Source organism: Papaver somniferum, chromosome 11 (assembly GCF_003573695.1).
Source record: "Papaver somniferum cultivar HN1 chromosome 11, ASM357369v1, whole genome shotgun sequence".
Lineage (NCBI taxonomy): Eukaryota > Viridiplantae > Streptophyta > Magnoliopsida > Ranunculales > Papaveraceae > Papaver > Papaver somniferum.
This window is the reverse complement of record NC_039368.1, coordinates 118,433,214-118,458,959: the sequence shown is the minus strand read 5'-3', so window position 1 is coordinate 118,458,959 and position 25,746 is coordinate 118,433,214. Positions and strand designations below refer to the sequence as shown.

The following is a 25,746-nucleotide window of genomic DNA, read 5'->3' as shown; positions in this document are numbered from 1 at the left end:
TAATGATATCATCTCATTTACGAACAAAGAGCTGCAGATCCATATATATATATATATGTTTGTTGGGACGGTGGAGCGGTGCGATTGGTCTATTAGGATACACAAACAACAAAAAGATTTGATTCCTGAGAAATTGGATAGTATATGCATGAAATATGTTATTGTATGATGCAAACACAACTGCACTACCCCCAGAAGTACAATTGACAGAAATAAAAATCGACTGCACCGGATCGGGAAAGAGCCAGTCACCGAGCTAAATAAAATACTAAATGTGCATCTGAACAGATCAGCCAAGGGTTTAGATAGTGGACATCCAGCACAGCGTTACTGCCTGTAAATTGAGAAGCATTTTCAAAAGACTCAATTTGCCATGAAAACTATAAAAGAAATTACACACTTCAAATAAAATTTCGATGGTGCACTATATATATATATATGAACACAAACAAATGTTCAGAGAAGATATAACAAGACTAATTGGACAATTCCTAGATCAACAATATATTACATACACTGCATGTCAAATTTAAGCCGACCAGAAGCAATGAAAATCTATCTGTAAGTTCCACAACTGTGTACCCTTTTGTTCTATGCAAACAAGAATTGGCATCAACATTTAACCCTGCATTTCGTTATACAAACAAAGAATAATAGGGGGATTCACAATATATGCAACCTAGTCTCTTCTAAATGGCTTCTTCCCTTGAGGTGGAATCATGTCCTGGATTAATTTAACTGAACAGAAAGCTAATACTAGAACATTTTAGAAGAAAAAACATCCTATTTCGGAGATTGACAGTAAGTTGGGAGCCAAAAAAAGAAAGAAAATAAAAGCAGATGTGTTCTTGATGAGGACTTACAAGGGAGCAAGCAAGTTGTATCTCTTCTCATAAAATCCGGTCACTTGGTTAGCCACGGTCCACATGATGGCCTGACAAGGTGGAATCCTCATGAGCCGAGGCAGCAATCCTTTCCACAAAGCACGCAAACCTTCTTCTTGGAATATGGTTCTGATGGCATGGACCATGCCCGTATACTTCACATCATTTCCAGAACAACTCCGAGCCATCAGCCTCGTTTTCATGACATCAAAACTGGACCCACAGTTTCAGCTAAAAACCCTGATACCATGAACTGCCATGGCTGGACCCTTCATGCTTTTTCCATAAAACCACATCTATAATGTCTTGGCTGTAAACGTGGCTGCCTGGTTTGTTCCATTCCGCATAACAGTTGGTGCAGCCCCTGCCCAGAGCCCAAGGATGCCGTCCTGACGAACGATGGTGTATGGGTCCTTTGTACTTGAGGAGCTCAGGGCTTCGTCCTTTCTGCTGCTGCAATCTAAGCTTCACCACCTGCAAGCAACGACTAAGAACCTATTTTTTGTATCTTTCCTTTCAAAATCAAAGACGACATTGTAATCACAGGTCCTGAATGTCATGTGACTGGTATAAGAGAACATTAGAGGAAGAGAGAGCACAATATGCAATAACAATTAGCAAAAGAAAGTTTAAGAGATACGGGACAAGAATTTTTCATTAATAGGATTTTCCATGAATCCTACCTATACTCCCGGAATCGTACTGACCAGGTCTGAATATTAACAGAATCAAAGTAGCTACGGGTCCAGTGAAACGATTGCTGATGTTTTCAGTTGTTAACATTTCTGAACAGGTTAGACAATAAGGCACACGGCAAATAGCCTAAGCAGCTGCCTGTCCAGATATATCTTACAGGCTAAATCTGTAGGGTGCCGCAACTACTCTGACAACAAACAGTTAACACCCTGGTCAGTGTTAGTTTAGGTTGCGAGATTAATTAACCCAAGAGGTATCCTGTGTGCTTTCTAAATTGTTTGTAATACTGCAATTGAGGCTTATCCTGCCAATTTAAATGGACCCTATCATCGAGAAACAGGTACGGCGCTACTATGTGCTAACAATATGGTATCAGTATGTTGTCATTAACTCGTATAACAAGAACCTCCTATACATACACATACCATGTCCTCCATTCAGTGACATGTGCAAACTCTAACACGAAGGGGGAATTGAACCTCGTTCTAAATTACGGAAACAACATCCTACGCTAGCTCACATTTGCAGTGACTTAAATATTCGTCATGATAAGAAAAACACAAGCAATTGTCTGGTGGTAGTTGTTCAATTCATAGAAAAAAAACCCTATTCACTAGCAAGCTCACCGTTTTCATGTCCAAATAGAGATCCCATGGTGTTCACTATCCGTGATTGTTCCACTTCTAGAGATTAAAGTTACAGTATCATCCTCCCTATTGATAGTTGACTAATCATCCCACAGTCTCGAGCAATGAGGTTCGCAGTTTACTAAACAAACAAGACAAATGAGGTATCACCAGAAAGCGAAAGAAACAACAAAAAATTGCCTAACCTTTTTTTTATGGCAGAGAGAATACTAACACAATGCAGGTTGAGAAGGACGCAGTGACACTTCGCGCAGACTTTTACCGCTCCGAACTTTCCCTAAAGTCGCCGAACTGCTAACTTGACAACCCTAACCAAGAGAAACATGGCTAAAGTAAGGTATCCAACCCTATTTATTCTTGTATTTTTTATACTCTTTTCAACTGGAAATTTCATTTCTAATACTCCACCCCACTTGCTATCCTCCAGAGTTGCACTAGCACCAATATGTGGAGGATAAGAAAATCAGTTTTTGAAATGGCAAAAGTTTCAGCATGCTTAACTTAATGTGGGTTTGGATGCCGAATTCTAAAGATGGAATTCATGGGCCTATGGGATTTTGTGGAATTATGATTCTCTTGATGTTTGGAAGCCCGAATCCGAATTATGATTCACGTTTCCCTCCGGATTTGTAATTCCACCAAATTCCCATTTTGAATACCACTTCTCCCTAAAATTTGCTGGAAAAATTAGGAGAGATTTTTTGGACGCATTTTTTAAAAAACATTAAAAGCCACATTTTCTCACTCTTAACAGTCTCCAAATAGTATATGGGATCTAAACAAGGAAATGTCAAGTATTCAAAAAATTTTACTTGGCTACCAAACACACGAGGGATTTGTACGATTCTTGGTATTTGTAATTCCTTGGAATTATATATCCCTCTGAATTGTAATTTCTGCAACCAAACACACCATTATAATAAAGTAGAAATTGTTGAGATAAGAACGGGTCAATTCATAACTCTCCACTTTGGATGTGGCAATTTAAACTTTTGTAGCAAATTTGGTTTTAAGAGGGTAAAAGGCATACCCGTTTTGGAGATGGGGCATCCTTCTTCTTCACCAGCTCAAAGTAGAATTTTCTGGAGAAATATTTAATGAAATTTTGTTGGAGTTTTCGACATGTTTGAATTTGTATTAGTTTGTTGCGACAAAACATGATTGGACTCAATTCAAAACCAGGAAAAAAGGAAAATTTCTGTGATTCTCGCTAAAACATGAAAGAGATAATATTTTTCGAATTTTTGGTGATTATTCTTGGATGTTATATGAAAAGAGCAGAATATCTTCCTTGTAGATTTGCTTCTATCGAGTTGGAAAAACTTTTGGATGAATCAGAAGCCGCATAAAGAATTAAAAAAAATTGAGTGGAAATATGGAAATAGCTTGGAAAAAAAGGAAAAAGAAGATATTGTGAAGATAATTTGGGGGTACATTGACTTGTTGTGTATAATAATATGTTTAGATACAGAAGTAGAAGCAAGAAGTGTTTCTGGACTTCTCAGAAGCTGAAAAGTGGATAAGTTAATTTGGCAATTGCATGACCTTTAAGCAAAAAAGTCAATAAGTAAGTTTTGGAACATAACCAAAGCAGAAGGCAAGATATATTTATCATCGTAAAACTATTGTTATTTATGTTTGTTCTTGTTCCTCAGTATGTAAACGAACAACTTTTTTGTTATTGTTAAGCGCTTTCGTTTTACAGTTATTATTCCGAAAATCTACTTGCCGCCATAATTTAGAACGAATTGAATGTATGAATTGCATAATTATAATTATTGAATTGAGTTACTTTGAAAATTGATAAATATTGGAATCCTAGCCTCGATATTCTTTAAATCTTGATATCATCTTTGTATAAGTTTTCTATTTTTAGTGTTAAAATTAAAGTCTAAAATCAACCTTCACGAGTCTGAGTAACGAATCTTTTTATCTCTTTCTACAACAAATCACAAAATATTGTGGAGGAACGTCTACAACAGGTTCAAGCGAGGAAATAATACATGATAGTTGGGGCCCTTATTAATGAAGAAGTTCGATCTGTTACGATTGAAGATGTTGTATAGATAATTATAGTTCTAGCAAATAGTTAGTTTTATAGGATGACGAGGTAAGTATTTTGTGGGTATCTCTGTCTGATTCTGTATGTAAAGTCCATACCTATGTATGGTTCTTATTTTATCCAGGGTTATGTCTCTTTTATAATTTTCATATAGTTTTTCACCATGTATTAAAGAAAATGTCAAAACTATTTTTTTTGCTTTATAATATCTTTGAATCTTTTTTGTTTTGGTTGGTGTATCGTAATGTTTCATCTTTTAATGATGTGTTTCACTGTTGGAGATTATAAAAGACTTCATAAAAAAAAGGGCGAAATTTCATAAAAAATCTTCTGACTACATATTATTGGTTTATACTATGATATTGCAGAAGTTTGGTTAAGTTTAAAATCCAAAGAGATAATGGCACACATGAGAATATAACATATTGGAAAACATTATTCCAATCGAAGACATATGGGAATTCGTGTCCTCGATATTAACTTTGTATTTGGAAATGTGTTCCAAAGCCTAGAGTTCCTTTGTCGTTCAAAAAATAAATATTAAAATGATATAATACGATTCCTCACGAACCTTGATGAGATGATAAAACTTTCATCATCTGTGCAATGAAATAGATATCGTTCATGAGTTATCATCTTATAATCCATTATGCAAGTTATAATGGATTATATATGTGCTTGGTAACCATTATAATAATTGATTATTTTAAACATAATTGGAAAAATTCATTATAATCATAAATAGAAAAAAGTTGTTTTTATAAATTATCATAATCAATTTTTTTTTTCTAATCTAGCTAAATTGGATTTAGAGTCACAAGCAGAATATATTGTTGAGTACATCGATTTAAAACTTCCTCCTGTGAATTTCGATGTTTTAGCCCGTCGGTATCTTGAGCAGCTCCAACTTCCTACGAGTAAGATTTTTGAGGTGGCGTCTAAGATTCATCTTTGGTCAATGCCTTCTGATTTAAGGTTATCATCTAGTAATGATACCACTCCTTCTTGTGGTAGGTATAAAGATTTTGCACACTTTTGAAGAATGGGAAAATAAGACTCCTCCTAAATCGTCTGGAAAGAGAAATCTACCGGGTAAGGATAAAATAAAAGAAAACATTTCCGAGTTCTCTGGACTGTACATTTGATGCTGCAGCACTTCTTGAAAGTTTTCAAGTGAGGTATGAGAAAATTCTTGAAGAGCATAAAACTTCAGTAACCTTATTATTTACCTCAAACATTGTGAGGAGGTTGTCTTTGGAGCTATATCATACAATAGTGAGGCGATTGCAGCCCAAAACAAATGGAGTTTTTATGTAAAGCCAGAGGTTTAAACAACCCGAGAAAGCTAGTAGCACTAAATGCAGCAGTGTTTAAAAAATTATCATAATCAAATTATTTTTTCTAATATAGTTAAATTGGATTTTTTTTTCATCTTACTTTCTCTAGACTATCGAGATAGAGAGGAAAATATAATAGCCAACTAAAAAATATATCTTATATCATTATTATTTTCTCTCCTTTTTGAGAGCATTATTCTAAAATAATCAATTATTGAGAAAGTTTTTGTAAAAATAATATAAGAATGATTATATCAAAATCATTTATCAATTTATGATTATCTATAATTATAAATTTTACCAAACAAGGCCTAAACTTCAATGGTAAATTCAGAAAATGAATTAAGCAAGAGTTGACGATAATGATAGTATTACAAGAATATGTTATAACATGTTTCATTTCCAGTAACTTGGGGTACGAGCCATCATTCTTCCCTTTTAAACGTCAACAAAAGCGGGAGAAAAACATGTCAAAGTTGCAGAGAATAGTTGGAGAAAACTGAGTCTTTGTTGGTACTGATTATATACGAAAGAGAGCATGCATGATTGAAGTTTCTACAAGGTCTGACATCTGACAATCCCCAAGACACGCCACCATGATACGGAAGAGCTAGAGGGTGCCGATAACATATTTTTGAGTTTATTTTAATTACATATGTGGGTAGGGTCGGGGAGAGATAGATATACCCGACTTAGGGTTTTGTTTATAAGATTTCAAGAAACATAAAGAGTGGTTCACTTCACACTAGTAGTAGTTCACTGGTTTTTTCTTATTCGGGAAAAACCAGCGATTGCAACCATTATAAGGCTAGGGCATATATGTGTGTAATTAATCAATCAATTCGAAGATGATTGGGAGTTGTTCACTTCAATTCACACTAGGTATCAAATGGTTGAGGTCTGTAACATTTGAGGTTAAGAGATTGATTTGTATCATTTAATTAAATGGATTTAAATAACACATGTGTTTGTGAGAATAAAGAGTCGAGGAAGATGGTGGTTTTATTACTGCACAGATTGTAGTGAACAAGTTCGAGACATGCGTGATACTGCCATTAGAGATGCAACCGAACTTTACACTAAAATGTATTCACAATCTTCACTTCGACCTGATGCCATCATTGAAACAAAGCAGTCTGAGTTTTGGAGACAACTGACCCAAAAATCAAATTTTCCCTAAGTACGTTTCGATATGTATTGCAGATATATATTGGAAAATTATATTGAAGCATAAACTAGGAGTTTATACAATATATAATGATATGTACTACATCAGTGAATCATTTTTATCTAAGTGCATATCGATATGTATTGTAGGATTACAGAAAACAACAAATCGGTATCAAGAAAATAATAGAACTAAAAGTGAAATAAATATTTTTTGTAATATCTTTTTTTGGGTACTAATTAAACGAATAACAGTAGTTTTCTTCCTTTTTTCTTGTTAGTTTAGGTATACTTTTTTCTTCAATTATTTCTTCTCTCTTCATTTTTTTCTTAAATTCTCTAAGGATCTGTATAGATGCTGGATAAACGACAGATGGTCATCATTTTCTCACTTTTCTTATTTATCTTTTTTATTTTTCAGCGATGAAATTCAAAAACCCTAAAAAAAAATCTATTAGCCACAGTTGAATCAATCATGTAGAAGAGACTTCACTCATTCAAAATCTTATTTTATTGTTGTTTGTTTTGATTTTTAGAGTAGTTTTGAAGATGAGAAGAATATGATCTTAGGAGAGATGCGCATATGTTCACAAGTGAATGGTCATGGGTAGAGAAGTAATTTGAACTTTTTTGGACTATAGGATAACTTGTTTTTCCCGGTAAACTATATGATAAGTAAGACTAGGTTTTTTTTTGGACCAGCCAACAAATTTCCCATGTTTACGTAGGAATTACAATTAAATAAGAAGAACAAGCATATGTCCATATCCATTTTGGGAGCGTCGAGCTTCCCTCAAGCCGTAAGTGATGAATCCTCATTCTTGTACCCATAAGAATCTGTCTTCACCATTAAAATAACATAAATATACCAAAAAATAAATAAATGTAGGTGTTTAATATAGCATCCTAATGTGTACATAATCAACACAATATAGGTAATCAACGTTGTATAGTGAATCTGCACTTCCATAACATATAACTTATACGCATTCCTTAGCGTAAACATAAACAAAGTATAGTGATTCTGCATTTTTAAAATAGTATCATAAAAATCTAAGTGTCTTGAAAAAAATAACACATAATTAAATTAACATAAGAACCATCAATATAGTGTATTTGCACTTTAGATTCATAACAAAAACTAACATTGCATATTATTTAGAAAATATAAAAAAAAAACGACGTTGTATCCATGGTATAAGGTCTTAATCTTCTCTTTAAAATTTTTACTATTATGATATCCACGGTGTCACATCATTGTCTATAACATTAACATAGAATATGGAATTTGCACTACTAAAATACAATCTTAAACATGTTAAATTCTTGATCTAAGAATAAACAACTATACGTAAGTAGACGGTATCCGCGCTTTAAGATCATAAAATGAATTAACATTGTATCTATGAAAAATCATAATAATAAAGGATACTAATATTAAAAATAAAATTCATAAGAAATCTGGCAATCATAATATATGAAATCTGCATTTGTCAAAATAGAATATAATGCACACAGTATAACGTAAATAGCTAGGGTTTTCTAGTACATATGTTCTGCACCGATGGTCTAAATATCCTAAGTTATTTCATATAGTGAATATGAACTACCGGATCATAACAAAAACCAACATCGCATGTTACAAAAAAGAAAAGAAATACAAGCCTGAACATATTTCTTTTTACCAGTATATAGGTTTTATACTGAAAGGAACGTGTCTTTGTATAAGTTGTTCCAAGGCAAGCGAACCGGCGTAAAAACTTATAGCCATACTTTTATAAGATAAATATTTACGAGATTTCCCGGACAAAATGGCTTTCCGTTATCGGATTATGATGTGTATGTCTAATTAGCCCGTGACTCTTTCACTATAGTGAACCTGCACTGTTGGATTATAATGTGAAAGATAAATTGTGTGTTATTTGTATTGGGTATTCAAGCAAAAGCTAGGTTTTTCTCGATACAAGAGATATGTACAGTTTGGACCATAATGGGAAAAACAAAAATGGTCAATATAATATGAACAAAAAACAAAATTATAATAACTTTTTTGCTTACTACTTTCTTGTGTGATGTATTTTTATTCTTTTCTGTTGCTGGTGATTCTTCGAAATCGTCTTCTGTTGATTTGGAGTAGAGTCAACTATTACTTCTTCTTCCCATAGTATTTTGATGATTGTTCTTCTTTTTACCATTTTAATGGAGATTTAATTAAAATCTTGGGTTTTCCGTGGATCTTTATGATGATTAATTAGTAAGAGAACAGAGTAATTTTGATGATTAGTAAGTAAGAGAATAAAGTGAAAATAACTATATGAGCCTTGGACCAAATAAAAAATCTCCTGTTGCTTATGGCGTCGGGTCAGGGAAGTAAATGGACCCGACTACATGTTTCACTTTTGTTTATTAGGGTTTAGATTCATTCAAGAAAGTTTTAAGGGTTTTATTTGGGAAAACCACTGACTGCAGCAACAGTTAATCTCGTGCTTAAACGAGTTGTAATCATTCGAATTCGAAGAAGATTGAGAGTAGAACACTTCACACTAGGTATGAATCAGTTGAGATCTATAACATTTGGGGTATTTCATGAAATGGATTTGAATATAACTTGTGGTTGTGGGAATGAAGAGTTTGAGGAATTAAATGGTTTCTATTACTGCACAGAGTGTGGTGAACAAGTTCAAGGCATGCAAGATACTGCCAAGGGAGATGAAGCAGATCTTTACAATGGAATGTATTCACAATCTTCTCGTCGTCTTTCTTAATTTTGTTGGACTGCCAGAAAACCAATTCCCTCTCAAACATGGTAAATCGGTTTAGGATTTGCTTCTTCACAGCATCAAAGTAAGAAACTACCAAGGTATGCATGGATTGGGGGGAAATTTCTTAAATACTAAAAATATTTCTGTTTTAAAAAGGTAGTCCTGCGCATGCTTGATTTCCTTTTTTTTCTTCCTGTTTACGGTTTTTTTTAGTATTTTAATTTTAACAAATCCTACGGTACAAATTTTATAAAAATCATGTAAACGTGGTGTAAGAAAATCCTAACCCTAGCGACCAATATGGAGCATTAGATCGTACCAAACCTATTAAAAATTAACGACCACGAAATGCAGGGGGCATACTTGTTTTTCAGCCAATCAAGAGTGATGGTATTTTCAATGATGTTGTAGTAATAGGTTCGTTGAGACTTGTGAAAGCAGATTTTTTGGACTTAATTTTTATAAATAAAAATAACAAACTCAATTAAAAAGTGTTGTGAAAATTATGGAGAGACTGGGGCTAGGATTCCACCAATTTTCGCACTCATATGGTTCAGATATCAATTCTAAACAATAAAAGCTCAAATGATAAAGTTTTATCGACTCTAATTCATTGCCTAAAGTAGATTTCAAAAGTAATGGGTGTAAAACTAAAGCATGGGACATCAAAAAATCTAAGCTAAGCTAAGCATGATCCATAATTGTAATCACAACCATTCAATGAAACTCATAAATCAATTGAATGACAGTGAAAATAGTCATAACGATAATTGATAGAATTACCACATTTGTGAAACTTGGCTTCCTCTGTCGCCCCAGAGGATGGAATTAGCTTCTCATCATGGAAACACGCTCAAAATTTGATTTCATTGCTCAAAGATGGTTTACCAATGACGAAATGGGAGAAAAATAATAAAACCAGGTTTTGTAACACTTATAATTGTTATAAATAACTGTTAAAGTGAACGATAGAAAAGAACTGTCACAGTTACTGTAGCACAACGATTGTCTTTGGGGGTCTTATGTTCTTCGTTTTCTTCTTCAGCAGCAACAATGGTTATACTCTGCAACTCATTTTAATGGCTTCGTAATGCTCTGAACTACTACCAAACTCTCTTGAACCTCTCTCTGGATTCTAACACCCCATTTTATACTCGAAAGGATTAAAATATTGCAGCAATCAATGAAAATATTTTCTTTTACTCCCATGCAGGATACGGGAATAATTTCCTGTTATCTGATTTTCACGCGCATGCTGAAGCTCAGAAAGTTTCTAACACGTTGATTACACATTATAGATTGATTAAAACTTCCGAAGCTTCCCATAATAACCCAACAATGTGTGACAGCAACATAAAATCCCGAGAGTTTTTCACGTCCCCTGTTGCATCGAGATTCATGATTTCCTTCCTTTTTTACGATTCCAATTGACTTAAAACTCCTGTTTGACCAACACAGGACATATCCAACCAATTCCGCCGATTAAGTCTCACTAAATCAATCTGGATCAATACAGGAAATTTGAGTTTATCCTCTATCTCTGTTTCGTCGAGAAACGATTATCCAGCCCATTTTACTCGATCCAAGAAGACATACCGACCCTTTTTAGCCCATTCAAGTCCAGACCAACGAATTTATACGATTGAATCTCCTCAGAAATTACCCAGAAATCGAACTCTAAAATCTGTTCTTCGCTGCAACTATTCCCGCCAAATTCTGAAATTCAAATTAAGAAGATGACCTCCCCTTATCCTATACGGGTCTGCCAATAGTAGTTGCCCTGGAAATGGGTGCCCCTAAGTAATTGAGGTGCCCCTTAACCAACAGTGAGAGTCCGACTAACATGTGTCCTCCGGTTGCCTTTAACAACTTTTCGAGCTGATTTTTTCAAAAAATGTTTATTGCCCAAAAACACCTACAAAGACATAAAATACCATAATAAGTACGAAATCGAGTGCCAACAATATATAGTATTGAGATCAAATTAGCCACAAAAATGTATCTATCAAATACCCCCAAACTTATTATTTGCTAGTCCTCGAGCAAATCTAATCTAAAAAATAAAATCCTAACTCACTGTCGCAGGTATCGCGATTGCATTTAGCGTGTGCAACAAGCCTTTGAACCCGTAGGTCGCCCTAGTGACCGAGTTATATTCTCGGGAGGGTTTACAAGAGGTGTACCCACGAAACCTTTACTCCAGATCCTAGCTATCTAGTCAATGTACCTTTTTAACTCGGACCAAAATACCTTTATTTACGCACATTTTTTACACAAATAAAGCCCAAACATATTAATTGAACTATCTACGATCAAAATTTCATGTAACTCCACCACCACCTTCTCCCCCGCACCACCACCAACGACAAAAAAAATAAAGTCAAGAGTTGTGTAATATGTTAGGTCATCATTAACTTTTCTGTTCATGTTCACTTGTCTTAGCTAAATACAAAATCAGGTGGGAAAATAAATTAAAAGAAATAACCACAATTTTTAAGATGAATCCACGTATACCTTTAGGCTTGGTTTGGTGTTGTTGTGCATTTATAGAAGCGTTTTTTTATTGTGCATTGTTGTACTATGTTGTATAAAAGAAAGTAGTTGAAAGTTTGATAAATTATATAGCCGGTTAAAAAAGAACTATCAAATGTGCATGGTAAAATACTAGATTCAGCTATTGTTGTTGTAGCAATTGATACATATCTTTGAAAACAATCTTAATTTAATTTTATTGGGTATGAGTTTCACAATGGTTGATGGTGTATTTTTTTCTGTTTCGATGAATATTAGTTGGTGCATTTAGTAAGGTTAATTTAGTTCGAGTTGGAAAACTAAATTGAATAGGGATCTATTTTAAACTGCTTTTGATCTCCCGCTAACAAAAATCTATTTTAGATTGTGGCTCAGGACTACATGGTTTTGTGGGGAACCTGGTAGCCAAAAACCATAAACAATTTAATTAAAAAAAAAAAACCATAAACACTTATATCTCTCGGGGTGCCAAAAAATTTTCAATATATATATGGTATCTAACTATCCATGAAGCTTCCCAAATTGTACGTGGCTGATCTTTTTTTTTTTTTTCCCTTTTGTAGTTGCATTTTTTCTGATGACTACACCCCAAGTAGATCGAACGTCTAAGAAGCTATAAACATTCAAGATTCAAACTAAAACGAGATGAACATAACTTAAAAGTAAGAAGAACACAAGAATATAACGTGGTTCAACACTGTTGGACTACATCCACAATGAAACAAACTATTTATTTTTTATGAAGGTCTTACCCTATGAATTAAAAATATCACTCAGATTTCTCTCTTTACTCTTCTCTAAATCTCTCTCTAGAATTATCTGAAAAAAGATCATTTAAGATTACATGTCCATTTCCTTCTACATAAACTGGTATTTATAGACACACTGGACTCATGGAGGTGCAACCTGATGTATCTCGGATGGTGCTATCATACATCTCGTCTTTACTCGGATTGGTCCTTTGTAGTTCTTCTTAGAGGTGTCTCGTTCGAGTCCTTCCTCCGAATTATCTCGATTTTTTCATATGTTGCGTTGCTCCTCCTTTTGGGACTACACCTTCTTCGGATAGTACTTATTCGTCCATCGTTCGAGTATCTGACGGGATGTACCCTGTTGTAATTTTGAAAGTGGTAGTAAAAGTTCGTTACTCGGACTTGTAAAGATTTAAAAATAAAAATATATACACAATTTTGTCACAATGGGCGAGAGGTACTGGGACTAATGATTCGACAAATTTTCATAACATAGGGCTCAATGATTTACTCTCAACAATAATTGCTCAAAACATAAATTATATGGACTCTTATTTTGCCAAAGTAGATTTTCAAAACATTGATTGTAAGTCCTAAGCATGATGTATCAAAACACCTAAGCCAAGCATACATCATCAAATTAAATAACAACCAATTAATTCAAATCATATTTCAATTTTAAATTAATGCAAAAGTCTTAAAAAGAATTAATGAAATTACCCCAAGTATGAAGTTAGGCCTCCTCCATCGTCCCAGTGTTGGGTTTTAGCTCATCATAGTAAAAATGCTCTCAAAATAATTATTTATTGCTCAAAAAGTGGTTTACAAATGATGAAAAGGTGTAAAACAATTGAACAGAAAAATCGCAACAGAAATAACTGTTGCAAAGGCGCTGTTCAGCTGTTACAAGAAGAACGATAAATGATAACTGCTGTTGTACGACGAACTACGACCCACGAGTGTGCGTCTTAGACACTGTTGATAAACGACTGCTGCTGCGAGTCCGTTCTTCGTGTTCTTCATCTTCATCAATGGCGGCAGCAGCAGCAGAGAGAAATCATGGTTCTCGATTCTGCAGCGTTCTTTCTCTCCTCCCAACTCTCGACCACCTTCTACTCTACCCAGAAGTCTTTTTATACTCAACAGGTAGACGAAATCCTTTGCAATAACTCCCAAAAATCTTCCATTACTCGGACAGTTCATAATATATTTTTTTTTCCTTTTTTATTTCGATTACGTATCTGCAGCTGTTAATTTCATGGAAACTCACCTTGATTGTCTTCTACACGGTCCAAAAGTGTGTTAGAGTCCTCCATGCATCATCAGAACACGTTCGAATTCCTCCAAAAATTCTCTCAAACCCGTGACAGACATGAACTGCCCTGTTCCTAACTCGTGAATTTCCTAGACGATTCTAGCCAAATTCGATCGGACCCGACACCCAAAATATCTTCCTTAGGATTAATCACATCTTCCTGCCAAGTCTCAGCCATCTAATCTCCCTATAACACGTTAAAAAATTCGATCAAACTTCTGCCAGTTCTCATGCACGTTTTCCCGCCAAAATTCAGTTTTTGAAATGAAGAAGATGGTGTCCCCCTATCCAAACTGGGGGTGCGAATAGTAATTTTGGGGTGGAAATAGTAATGTTTTTGGATTCCTCCGGCACATTTCTGGGACGCTTCCGGTGCATTTCGAGGGTGCCTTTAGTACTCTATCCTCGGGTGTAAAACACCACTTTTTGAGCCAATATCGCCGCAAGAGCTTATTTCTCTAAGAATTCCTACAAAGACATAAAAGAACACAATAAATACAAAATTGAGCACTAACAATACATACAATAGAGACATATTAGACACATAAATGCGTCTATCAACACCCCCAAACTTATTATTTGCTAGTCCTCGAGCAAAATTTATTCTTGAAAAAAGACCGAGTTAATCTCGGGTGGGTTTATCAGAGGTGTACCCACAAAAACCAATACTCCAGACCCTAGCTATCTACGCAGAACCTTGGAAAGCACTAAAGAACCTCATTGGTTGGCATACAATTATTGACTCTAAGAGGAAGAACCCTGATGCGAAATTCCAATTGCTATACACGAGTTTGCACTCAAGCATACTAAAATTCATATAAGTGACAGAGCTCTACTAAGATAGTTTCACGATGGACATCATACTCGGAGTCAGACTAATCACATGAAAAGATTAAGAAGATGGAAAGAAAAATGTAGATTGTTGAAAAGCGAACGGTGTTTCCCATATCTGTCTGAAGGCCTCTGCCAAGATGAACCTAACCTAAATGACTGAGATACGGTCTGACTAATATTAACACACTGGTATATACAAGGGAACCAGTGGTCAATAACTTAAATCTAGATCAACAAACTGCCAAATACAAGGGAACCAGCAGTTGACTACACATAACAATAACCATTTTTTTTTAACGGCATGAATAGATCATTTTGATCCAAGCGCATGCTTCTTGTCAGCAGATTACACGATAGTTCCCACGGGTCCTGCATTCCACGCTTGCTTAGGCGACGGAAACATGGAGAACACACGCATATTTCTATCCAAGTGTTAATACTTATTCCGATTGGTCTAACTGGTCTGGTCTTTTTTTTTTTTTTTTTTGGAAAAGGTAACTCAGTCACTCTATTTCACCCTAGCGAAGGTAACAACTTGAATCGTGTGCCCCACCAAATCACTTGAAATAAAAGAAAACTAAAAATAGAAAGTGAAAAGGACTCGACGAGATATGGCGAAACTATCATGTTATTTCTAACACCTGAGCTCTGTGCTTTTATGAATATACTCTATAGATGTTTCCATCTAGTCAGATTGGTTCCTCAGCTCCTAAAACAAAAATGTTTCCATCCACTTAGATTGGTTAGTGCTATCCTTAATAGGCGTAAATTTCTAGGCTATGGAGTTTATTTATTGCAACTAAAAAGTTTCTCCCATACCCCCAAACTTAAATCTAACATTGTCCTCAATGTTCTAAAGATAAAATTAAAAACATGAACAAGGAGAAACGGTTACTATTTGAAGTAAAAGAGTTAAGGAAGGATATTACCGTGTTGCGTGAGATTGGGTTACCTCCCAAGAAGTGCTAAGTTTAAAGTCTTCAGCCAGACTAAGAAAGGTTTAATCACCTCGAATCATATAGCAATAGCCGAAATAATTGTGGGTTATCGATACCAAATAGAGCTATCACAAGTAAAAGGAATCTGCAACAAGCCAAGAAAATGAACATGTACTGCATACCCTTATCTAGTTTCCTAATTAAGAAATTTATATCTAATTGTGGTTCAGGTTCAGGTTCTATGAAAGGGTCTAAATAGAAAATTTTCATTGGCTGCGTTTCTTCATAGGTGGGATCCGAATCATTAGGTCCTAGAGTCTGGAAAAACTCAAATATGATCTTAGAAGCGCACAATAATAACCTAAATAACTGAGGATCCTCTAAGTCAATAAGGTTTGACTTACATAATTGACCACAATGAGAGTAGTGGTCATTCTTAAGCAAATGTGTCGATTCTAATTTCCTAAAGCATTTAGGTTTAGTCTCACAACTTAATATTCGACACATTTGGAACATAAACGTTCCCACATTTGGAAGAAAACTATTTGGTGGGAAAACAAAGTCAATCTGGGGATCATAGCCTGGGCAAACCACATCAACCATAGGATGGGTTTCTAACGACTGAACTCCTTCAGGGACATCATTAGGCTCGGGAAAACGAGTATGAAGGTAATCTTGTAAAATGGTCGAGGCACAGATATCAAGTCCTAAGTGTGGGGACTTTCTGAGAGTTAAAGGTAAGGCACTAGGGAAGTGATAATCACCCCCAAACTTAGAGTTTTCAGTGTCTCTAGATAGACCTCTAATTATTTCTTGAATTTCCGTATCTTCAGAGTCCTTAAAATATTCAAGAGATTCTTCTAAGTTATTATCAGGTAGTGCATCTTTACTCATCTCTACGGGTATATCTTCTTCATCTAATACTATTGTTTTTAAGTCGCTAGACTCTAAAACAACATTTTCGGAATAAACTCGTTCCTCTAAACCACTATCGGCTTCGTAATCAAAAGGAAAAACTACATCGTCTAAAACGGTGGTATCCCTAATCAAATCCTCGTCCTTTTGAATAGGTGAATAATCATAAAAATTATTTGGATTTGAACTAGAAATAATATAATCACTATACAACTCAATTGGATTACTAGACTCCTGATCACTAAGCCTACATATTTCGGATTCTTCATTACTGCTATCCTCATCATCATAGTACGAAAATGATTGAACCTTATCTAAATAAGTAGTGTCTTTTATTCTAACCTCGTCCTCTAAATTAGGAAAATATTCACTATTGATATCAAGGGTAGAATTGGAAACACTATTTTGGAAATTTAGATTATTTCGAGCAGCATTAGCTAACTGTTCATTTTCTTCCTCTAAACGTGCTTGAATTTCACTGAGCGTAACACTTATACTTTCACAAGTCTCATTGAATATCTTAGACCGTTGTGTACTCTCTTCTCTTGAACTAACTGCACGTTCATACTCCCTTCGAATTTGTTGGTAGGTTTCTTCTAGAGATTGAACATGTTTAGAAATGTCATAATCAGGGCTAGTTTTTAAGTAATTTTCCGAAAACGCATGACTAGTACTATAATATTCCTGATTTTCTTGCTCGTAAGACCAATTCGTGTGTGGATAGTAATTGGGCTCACTATGGTATGAACCATAACCTTGAAAAGGTTGGCGTTCCCAACTACTATTCCCACCATGGTCATAAAAATGATGATGTCCATATTCAAATTCAGGTCGATATTCATTGTATTAGCTTATATCATACCAGTTCGACATTCTTAATTGCAAGGGAATTCTACACAACCACAAACAAGGCCGACTCGACTCCACCAAAACAAACCTAAAGATTTCTAGCAAACAAAAAGCATGATGGCTCCACTTAGATTGTTTCTAGACCAGCTTCTATCTTTAGAAAGGGAATTCGCTGCGATTTGAGCAAACCCCTCTGGAATCAATCTGAGTCAAAGTAAGTTGAATTGAGGCGAGGGAAGCTCAGTGGAGCTTTGATACCCAAGGCCTCACCGCTATCACAAGGCGGCGCAGTCACGCATTCAACTCACAGAAACCATCATGAAATTTGAAGTGTGCTTAAAGAGCAACCAATATTTTTCGAACGAGTTTCCTATTAAGCTCGTTACCCTATCGGTCTCGTTCTATTCCAAATTTTAAATCTTGGGTTCGCGTTAGGTTTCGTTTTCCTAAGGCGGGCAAGAAGGGAACGGTGATGAAATCCGAACCCTTATCTTGTTTAGGCCAGGCCTTGCCCTTTACTAGGAAAATAAAGACAGTCCGGTTCGTCCTCAAACAATTATCACCTTAAGGCAGACAGTAACCCGCTTGCAGGAGATTCGCGGGTGTTTCGATTGGACTTACCTCCCGTACCAGACGGGCGATGAACCGTTGTCGTCGACTCGGGCCACGACTCCTATGCCGTGTGCGAACCCGAGGGGCCGAGACGATATAGTAATCGTTGTCCTTCCCTGCACACAGTTTATATAATAATTTTTTTTTTTTTAATAATAATACCCTTCCGTAGGGTTAAAAAAATAAAGTCCAATTGTTTAAAGTCCAAAGTCCAAAATAAATAAAAAAAAATTACAGTTTTCCTCACACACTCTAAAAAAATTAAAAATTAAAAATTAAATCCTAAAATTGTCCTTTTTTTCTTCTCTTTTCGCTTTAAGATTTTTCCTCTCCAAGTCCTTAGTTTTCACTTTGAACCTGCAAAATAAAGACAAAAAGAAACGTAAAAAGGAACAAACAATTCTAAAAAAAATAAATCAATCTATATACAAGTCCGCGTCGGCGGCGCCATTTTGTTGTAATTTTGAAAGTGGTAGTAAAAGTTCGTTGCTCGGACTTGTAAAGATTTAAAAATAAAAATATATACACAATATTTGTCACAATGGGCGAGAGGTACTGGGACTAATGATTCGGCCAATTCTCATAACATAGGGCTCAATGATTTACTCTCAACAATAATCGCTCAAAACATAAATTATATGGACTCTTATTTTGCCAAAGTAGATTTTCAAAACATTGATTGTAAGTCCTAAGCATGATGTATCAAAACACCTAAGCCAATCATACATCATCAAATTAAATAACAACCAATTAATTCAAATCATATTTCAATTTTAAATTAATGCAAAAGTCTTAAAAATAATTAATGAAATTACCTCAAGTATGAAGTTAGGCCTCCTCCGTCGTCCCAGTGTTGGATTTTAGCTCATCATAGTAAAAATGCTCTCAAAATAATTATTTATTGCTCAAAAAGTGGTTTACAAATGATGAAAAGGTGTAAAACAATTGAACAGAAAAATCGCAACAGAAATAACTGTTGCAAAGGCGCTGTTCAGCTGTTACAAGAAGAACGATAAATGATAACTGCTGTTGTACGACGAACTATGACCCACGAGTGTGCGTCTTAGACACTGTTGATAAACGACTGCTGCTGCGAGTCCGTTCTTCGTGTTCTTCATCTTCATCAATGGCGGCAGCAGCAGCAGAGAGAAATCATGGTTCTCGATTCTGCAGCGTTCCTTCTCTCCTCCCAACTCTCGACCACCTTCTACTCTACCCCAGAAGTCTTCTTATACTCAACAGGTAGACGAAATCCTTTGCAATAACTCCCAAAAATCTTCCATTACTCGGACAGTTCATAATATATTTTTTTTCCTTTTTTATTTCGATTACGTATCTGCAGCTGTTAATTTCATGGAAACTCACCTTAATTGTCTTCTACACGGTCCAAAAGTGTGTTAGAGTCCTCCATGCATCATCAGAACACGTTCGAATTCCTCCAAAAATTCTCTCAAACCCGTGACAGACATGAACTGCCCTGTTCCCAACTCGTGAATTTCCTAGACGATTCTAGCCAAATTCGATCGGACCCGACACCCAAAATATCTTCCTTAGGATTAATCACATCTTCCTGCCAAGTCTCAGCCATTTAATCTCCCTATAACACGTTAAAAAATTCGATCAAACTTCTGCCAGTTCTCATGCACGTTTTCCCGCCAAAATTCAGTTTTTGAAATGAAGAAGATGGTGTCCCCCTATCCAAACTGGGGGTGCGAATAGTAATTTTGGGGTGGAAATAGTAATGTTTTTGGATTCCTCCGGCACATTTCTGGGACGCTTCCGGTGCATTTCGAGGGTGCCTTTAGTACTCTATCTTCGGGTGTAAAACACCACTTTTTGAGCCAATATCGCCGCAAGAGCTTATTTCTCTAAGAATTCCTACAAAGACATAAAAGAACACAATAAATACAAAATTGAGCACTAACAATACATACAATAGAGACATATTAGACACATAAATGCGTCTATCATACCCTTGTCACAGTTGTGTCACACTCTTTCTGTTCCTTCATTAAATGCTTATCTATCTTTTTAGACTTGATCGTCTGAGTGATCTGACTACTTCATACGCGTGTCACACATGTGGTTAAGTAGCGGATAGGATACAGTTGCAGATCACCTTTCAGGGCATGATTCAGTGTGTTCCTTTCATCTTCTAATCATGAGATAACCTCCTGTGATGCTTCCACGTGGCGATTGGTATTTTACCCTCACACTTTTATTTACTAATAGCTCGTTTAGATACGAAAAGTAGAAATTAGTTCTAAAATTCAGAAGCAAAAACATTTTTCATCACAAAAGTTGATCTTTTTACTTCTATAAGTTATTTTGAAATTTAATCGTGAAACCAGCTTCTGACTTTTCGATTTCTAGAAATCAAAAAGAAATTCCCCTACTGTTGTCTAAACAGACTATAATACTTTGCTCCTAGGATTTGATCCCACAATAATACTTCAAAAATTTCTTAATAAATTCCAAGCTAATCTTCTCGTGGGATGAAGAATGTGGATTCCAAAACTAATCTTCATTAACGAATAATAAATTAAAACAAGAAAAGAAAAATATACAACTTTACTAAAATGTTTTTTCTTTGCTAGTAATTTAAATATATAAAATCACTTGATATCACGGTTTTTAATCGGAATCCGGTGGCCAATATGACGCGATACCCGTATCATGACTCCTGAGTGACGCAGCAGCGGGGAGAGGGTTCCCATATGACGCGATATCCGTCGCCGCTTCATGACATTGTTATTTGTGATTGTTGTTATCGTCTCAGGTAGGGCCCGCTGGGTGGGCCACCACCTTGTTCATTTCCCTCTGAAAAAGGTTGAAGTCCTTGTCACTATAAATACGGGACGTACTAATGCGGTTTAGTAGTATCTCCTCCCTCTATTGTCATTTCATTACTAATCTGAGTGAACGTTCATTTTTCTTCTCAGGAGATCATCACAATTTGTGGAGTACCATCAGTTCTTGGTTCCTCGGATGATTCTCAGGCTAAACGTGTTCTTGTCCTCGAGCTTTCTCCCGGGCAATTTCATTTCCCCTTCTCCTTGATTAAATTTCCTTCTCATCATGTGTTTGTTTTTCGTTCTTCATCATCAATTTTGTGCATGAATCTTCCAGGGGTTAGTCCACGAGTGAGTTGGAGGGAGTTTAATATATTTTGAATCTTGGGGATTTTGAGGGAGTGTAAGAGAGTATAGGGAGTTTGAGAAAGTTTGATGTTTTGATTGTACAGAGTTTGAGAGACTCTCCCAAAATCTCTACTTTTTTGAGAGATTTGGAGTGAAGCAAAAATACATTATAAACTCCATAGAAAAAATACTATGGAGGTCTGCGCAGATGGTACAACCCTTCTTGGTTCTCAGAGGCTGTTCCATCTACTCCATATGATCCCCTGGTTCTTAGACGTGCTTTTGAAGATGTGAGATTACTGATAATGCAGGATTTTCAAGTTAGCCAATCTTTTTTTTTTATTACATGGAGTCACCTGTCCACTACTATCACTCATTACATTCTCTCCAATCTTCATGCAGGCTGTAATCAAGAGACTAATGACTGATGTGCCTTTTGGAGTTCTTCTATCCGGAGGCCTTGATTCATCCCTAGTTGCTTCTGTCACGGCTCGCTATATGGCTGGCACTAAGGCCGCCAAGCAATGGGGAGCTCAACTTCATTCATTCTGTGTTGGCCTTGAGGTTGGCCCTGAACTGTTTAGAAGTTGCAGTTTCTACAAGTACAAGTATTAGTTGGTTTTTCTAAATTGTCTTTCCAAATCATATTTTTCACATCGTGTGTACGCTCGCTGTGCACTGCTCTTTTCATTCCAGGGATCACCCGATTTAAAGGCCGCAAGAGAAGTTGCAGACTATTTGGGTACTGTTCACCATGAGTTCACTTTTACTGTTCAGGTAAATAAAACCACTGTTAACAAGTTTAATGAGAGTTAGTAGTTGCTTTCTTTTCCAGTACAATCATGACTTCAAAAATTTATGTTTCGGTGTGTCTTGCAGGATGGTATCGATGCCATTGAAGATGTTATCTACCATATTGAAACTTATGATGTTACCACAATCAGAGCAAGTACCCCCATGTTTCTCATGTCTCGCAAGATTAAGGCATTAGGAGTGAAGATGGTGATCTCTGGCGAAGGTGCGGACGAGATATTTGGAGGGTATTTGTACTTTCACAAGGCACCTAACAAAGAAGAATTCCATCAGGAGACGTGTCAGAAGGTAGCATGTTTGTTTAATCTGTTGCCTTTTTTAGACCAAAAGTTGAAGTAGAGAACTTCAAAATGATATTGTTCTCCAAAAATGCAGATAAAGGCCCTCCATCAGTATGACTGTTTGAGAGCTAATAAATCAACGTCTGCCTGGGGTTTGGAAGCTCGGGTGCCGTTCCTAGACAAAGAATTTATCAAGGTTGCTATGGATATCGATCCAGAATGGAAGATGGTAAGTTGAGGGATTGAAAAAATTCATCCGAGTATGGTATCTGCATTAATGCACTAAATTTTAGCACAATGTAAATTCTCTAAACATTCTCCAATTTGCTACAGATAAAGCGCGATGAGGGGCGTATTGAAAAGTGGATCCTGAGGAGGGCTTTCGATGATGAAGAACACCCATACCTCCCAAAGGTCAATAGAACCACCAACCTCCAGAAATTGTTGAAAATATCCTTTTTATTTCTTATGAACATGGTTTAAAACTAAATTATTGTTTTCAATCTCTTGCAGCATATTCTCTACAGACAGAAGGAGCAATTCAGTGATGGTGTTGGATATAGTTGGATCGATGGGCTCAAGGCTCACACTGCAGACCATGTACTTTTCTTCTCTTTGTCGCCTATAATTGTTTTCATACTCATTTTTTCCTATTTGAGTATGTGCATGACTAAATGTGTGGGGTGTCATTTTTCTGTTCCAGGTGACGGATAGAATGAACCCCAGGCGCCAGCCTCTCTCACTGTTGGGAAAATCCCAAATGAACATATGAACAAGGTCCCGAAGATTCTGGGAGTAAGTTCTCCAGGCCTCACTATCCAAAGCTAATCTTTGTTTTTGGAGTATCATATTAAGTTTGCGGTGTTTAAGATTGTTTTTGGAGTATCATATTAAGCAAATATTGGATCAAGTGGAAGCCTTTAATTATCGTACCGGTTTTCGAGTTATGAGGTAGAATTTGTGTCATATGAGGAGAATTTCGGCATTTAAATTTGTACTAGTTAATCCTGTTTAGAACAACCGTTTAGTGTGTAGTCCAGCACTACAACAATTTTAATCGCTGGTCCAAAAACATTTTTCAGACCAGATTTTTTACTCGCCCATCCAACACACGTGCGCGTTTTTATATTGTCTTTTCTTAAATGCCGAAAATCACTTTTCGGTATAATACTGATAGAGATGATATACTTCAGTTCCACACGAATATAGTTCTCGATTTCTTCTCTGATGATGAAGACTTCTCGATCTCTTCTCTGTTGATGGTAATTTTTGTCAGGGTTTTCAAATAGTTATTATGATAAATTAGGTTGTGTTTCCTAATTCATCAAGTCTGAATTTTTGTTCATATAATTTCTAGTTTTTTTTATGAGTTTTAGTCGAATTGGATCTGTATTCTTTTTTCTTTTTGTGATTCATAGATTCATACCCTGTTTTAATTGAATTGGATCTACTTGACACTACTTGTTTTGAATGAATTTGATACTGAAATCGATAAAAGGTTCTTCCATTTAAGATTCTTGAAGATGTGAAAACTTGGGAATTCGTCGATTTGTCAGTTTTCAGAACTGGATGTTTTTTGAAAGAGAAAATGAGTGGGTTATTGAAAATACTGAAATCAAAGGATTTTTTCTCCAGCTTTATCACCGTTTTCAGTTCGCTGGACTTATAGAGCTTTGGATTCAAGATGTCAAAACTATGAGACTTTTTTCCCTGTAAGTATTTGCATTCCTAGTATCTCATAATATAATTGTCATATTTAAATTTGTCTCTCAATTCTTTTGGCGTTGATGATTTTTTCTAGATGTTTGAATTTGACACATCGAAGATACAAACCGTAAAAAATAAATGAGATGCAACTGAAGTATTTTTGGTTATCGAATGACTTAAACTGATTTTTCCTATTATTATTTTGCTTCTCTATGATATCTACCTAATATTGCTAATATGGTCTACAATACCATCACCTTTCTTATTAAAGAAGGATATAATATCAAATGCGTGATATCAACTAAGTTTTTAGTCGGTGCATATCAATATGTATCAGGTTCCACATAGTACATATCAATATATACGAAGTTTTCACTCCGCACATATTAATATGTACTACTGCAAAGAAAACCCGAGGACAACAAGACATGCAACTTGAGGAGGTTGACATATGATGATAAGAAGAATAGCTACTGAATTCCCTTGACTCAACAACAAACCAACTTGAGGAAGTTGACATATGATGATAAAACAACAGTTGCAGCTGTGGCCGTTGGAGAAGCAACATACAAGTCATTGAGGTTAGCAAGCTTGCGAACATCAAAGCTGAGAGAGACACTAGAATAATTATCTGATTATCTCGAAAAATCTGATACTCAGTACATATCGACATGTACCAGGGTTTCACTTAGTACATATCAACATGTACAGTAGGATTACACAAAATATGCGGTTATAAAGAAGAATACGAACCAAAAATTGTATCTTGCTTTTTCTTCCAGGAGAGAGTACAAAATATGTAAACAAACCTAATTAATAGCTAAACCATACAAGATTTTCATTGTATTAATTTTTTCATCATTTCTGAGAGTTCTATACATGTTTGCATTATTGTTTTTATCCCTGTTCGACAGTAATGAAGTGCATGTTATACAATAAAACATGTTTGATATAGTTGACAAATACAGTTTCTCTGCTTGACATAATAGTTGCAAACTTCATTGTTGACATAATGGACAAAAAAGAATCATTCACTTATTAAGGATGTTATCATCATCCTAAAAACAAAATTAGGAACTCAATCTAAAAATAAAATAAAAAATAAAAACCGAAAGAACTAAGATCTTAATATTATCAAAGGTTTCTTTCAGTTCTATTAGTAGCTTGAGAAAATAAATACATTTCTTCAACAACAAATCTGACCATCGGCATCTTTAACGACCTTAGTTCCCAAACCTTGAGACCTTCTATGTGAATCTCTGCTACAGTGAAAGTGAGTAGAGCTATCCCTTTTCATCTTCATCATCATTGCTCTTGCGAGAAATGCGAACCTTAACTCTTCTTGACAGAAGTTGTTATGGCAATGGATGCAAATTTATATATGTACTGAAAATGATAAGAATATGTATCGACAAGAACCCAAAATATTGTTGGATCAAAGTAACAAAGGATAAGAATTTCATTAGGAGCATCTTCTACTCTCGGTACAAGTACATATCAATA

General features: G+C 35.6%; 1 protein-coding gene and 1 pseudogene across 1 annotated transcript; one reads left to right on the top strand and one right to left on the bottom strand.

Annotated features, from left to right (window-relative positions):
- Positions 1-275: 275 nt before the first annotated feature.
- Positions 276-2,591, bottom strand: LOC113320703 (annotated as a pseudogene).
- Positions 2,592-21,044: 18,453 nt separating this feature from the next.
- Positions 21,045-23,308, top strand: LOC113324998 (asparagine synthetase [glutamine-hydrolyzing]-like). The gene is made up of 10 exons (XM_026573249.1): positions 21,045-21,131; positions 21,245-21,445; positions 21,625-21,732; positions 21,845-22,006; positions 22,139-22,219; positions 22,322-22,543; positions 22,631-22,765; positions 22,870-22,950; positions 23,050-23,136; positions 23,240-23,308. The coding sequence occupies exons 1-10, from the start codon at positions 21,045-21,047 to the stop codon at positions 23,306-23,308; spliced, it is 1,233 nt and encodes a 410-aa protein (XP_026429034.1).
- Positions 23,309-25,746: the final 2,438 nt, after the last annotated feature.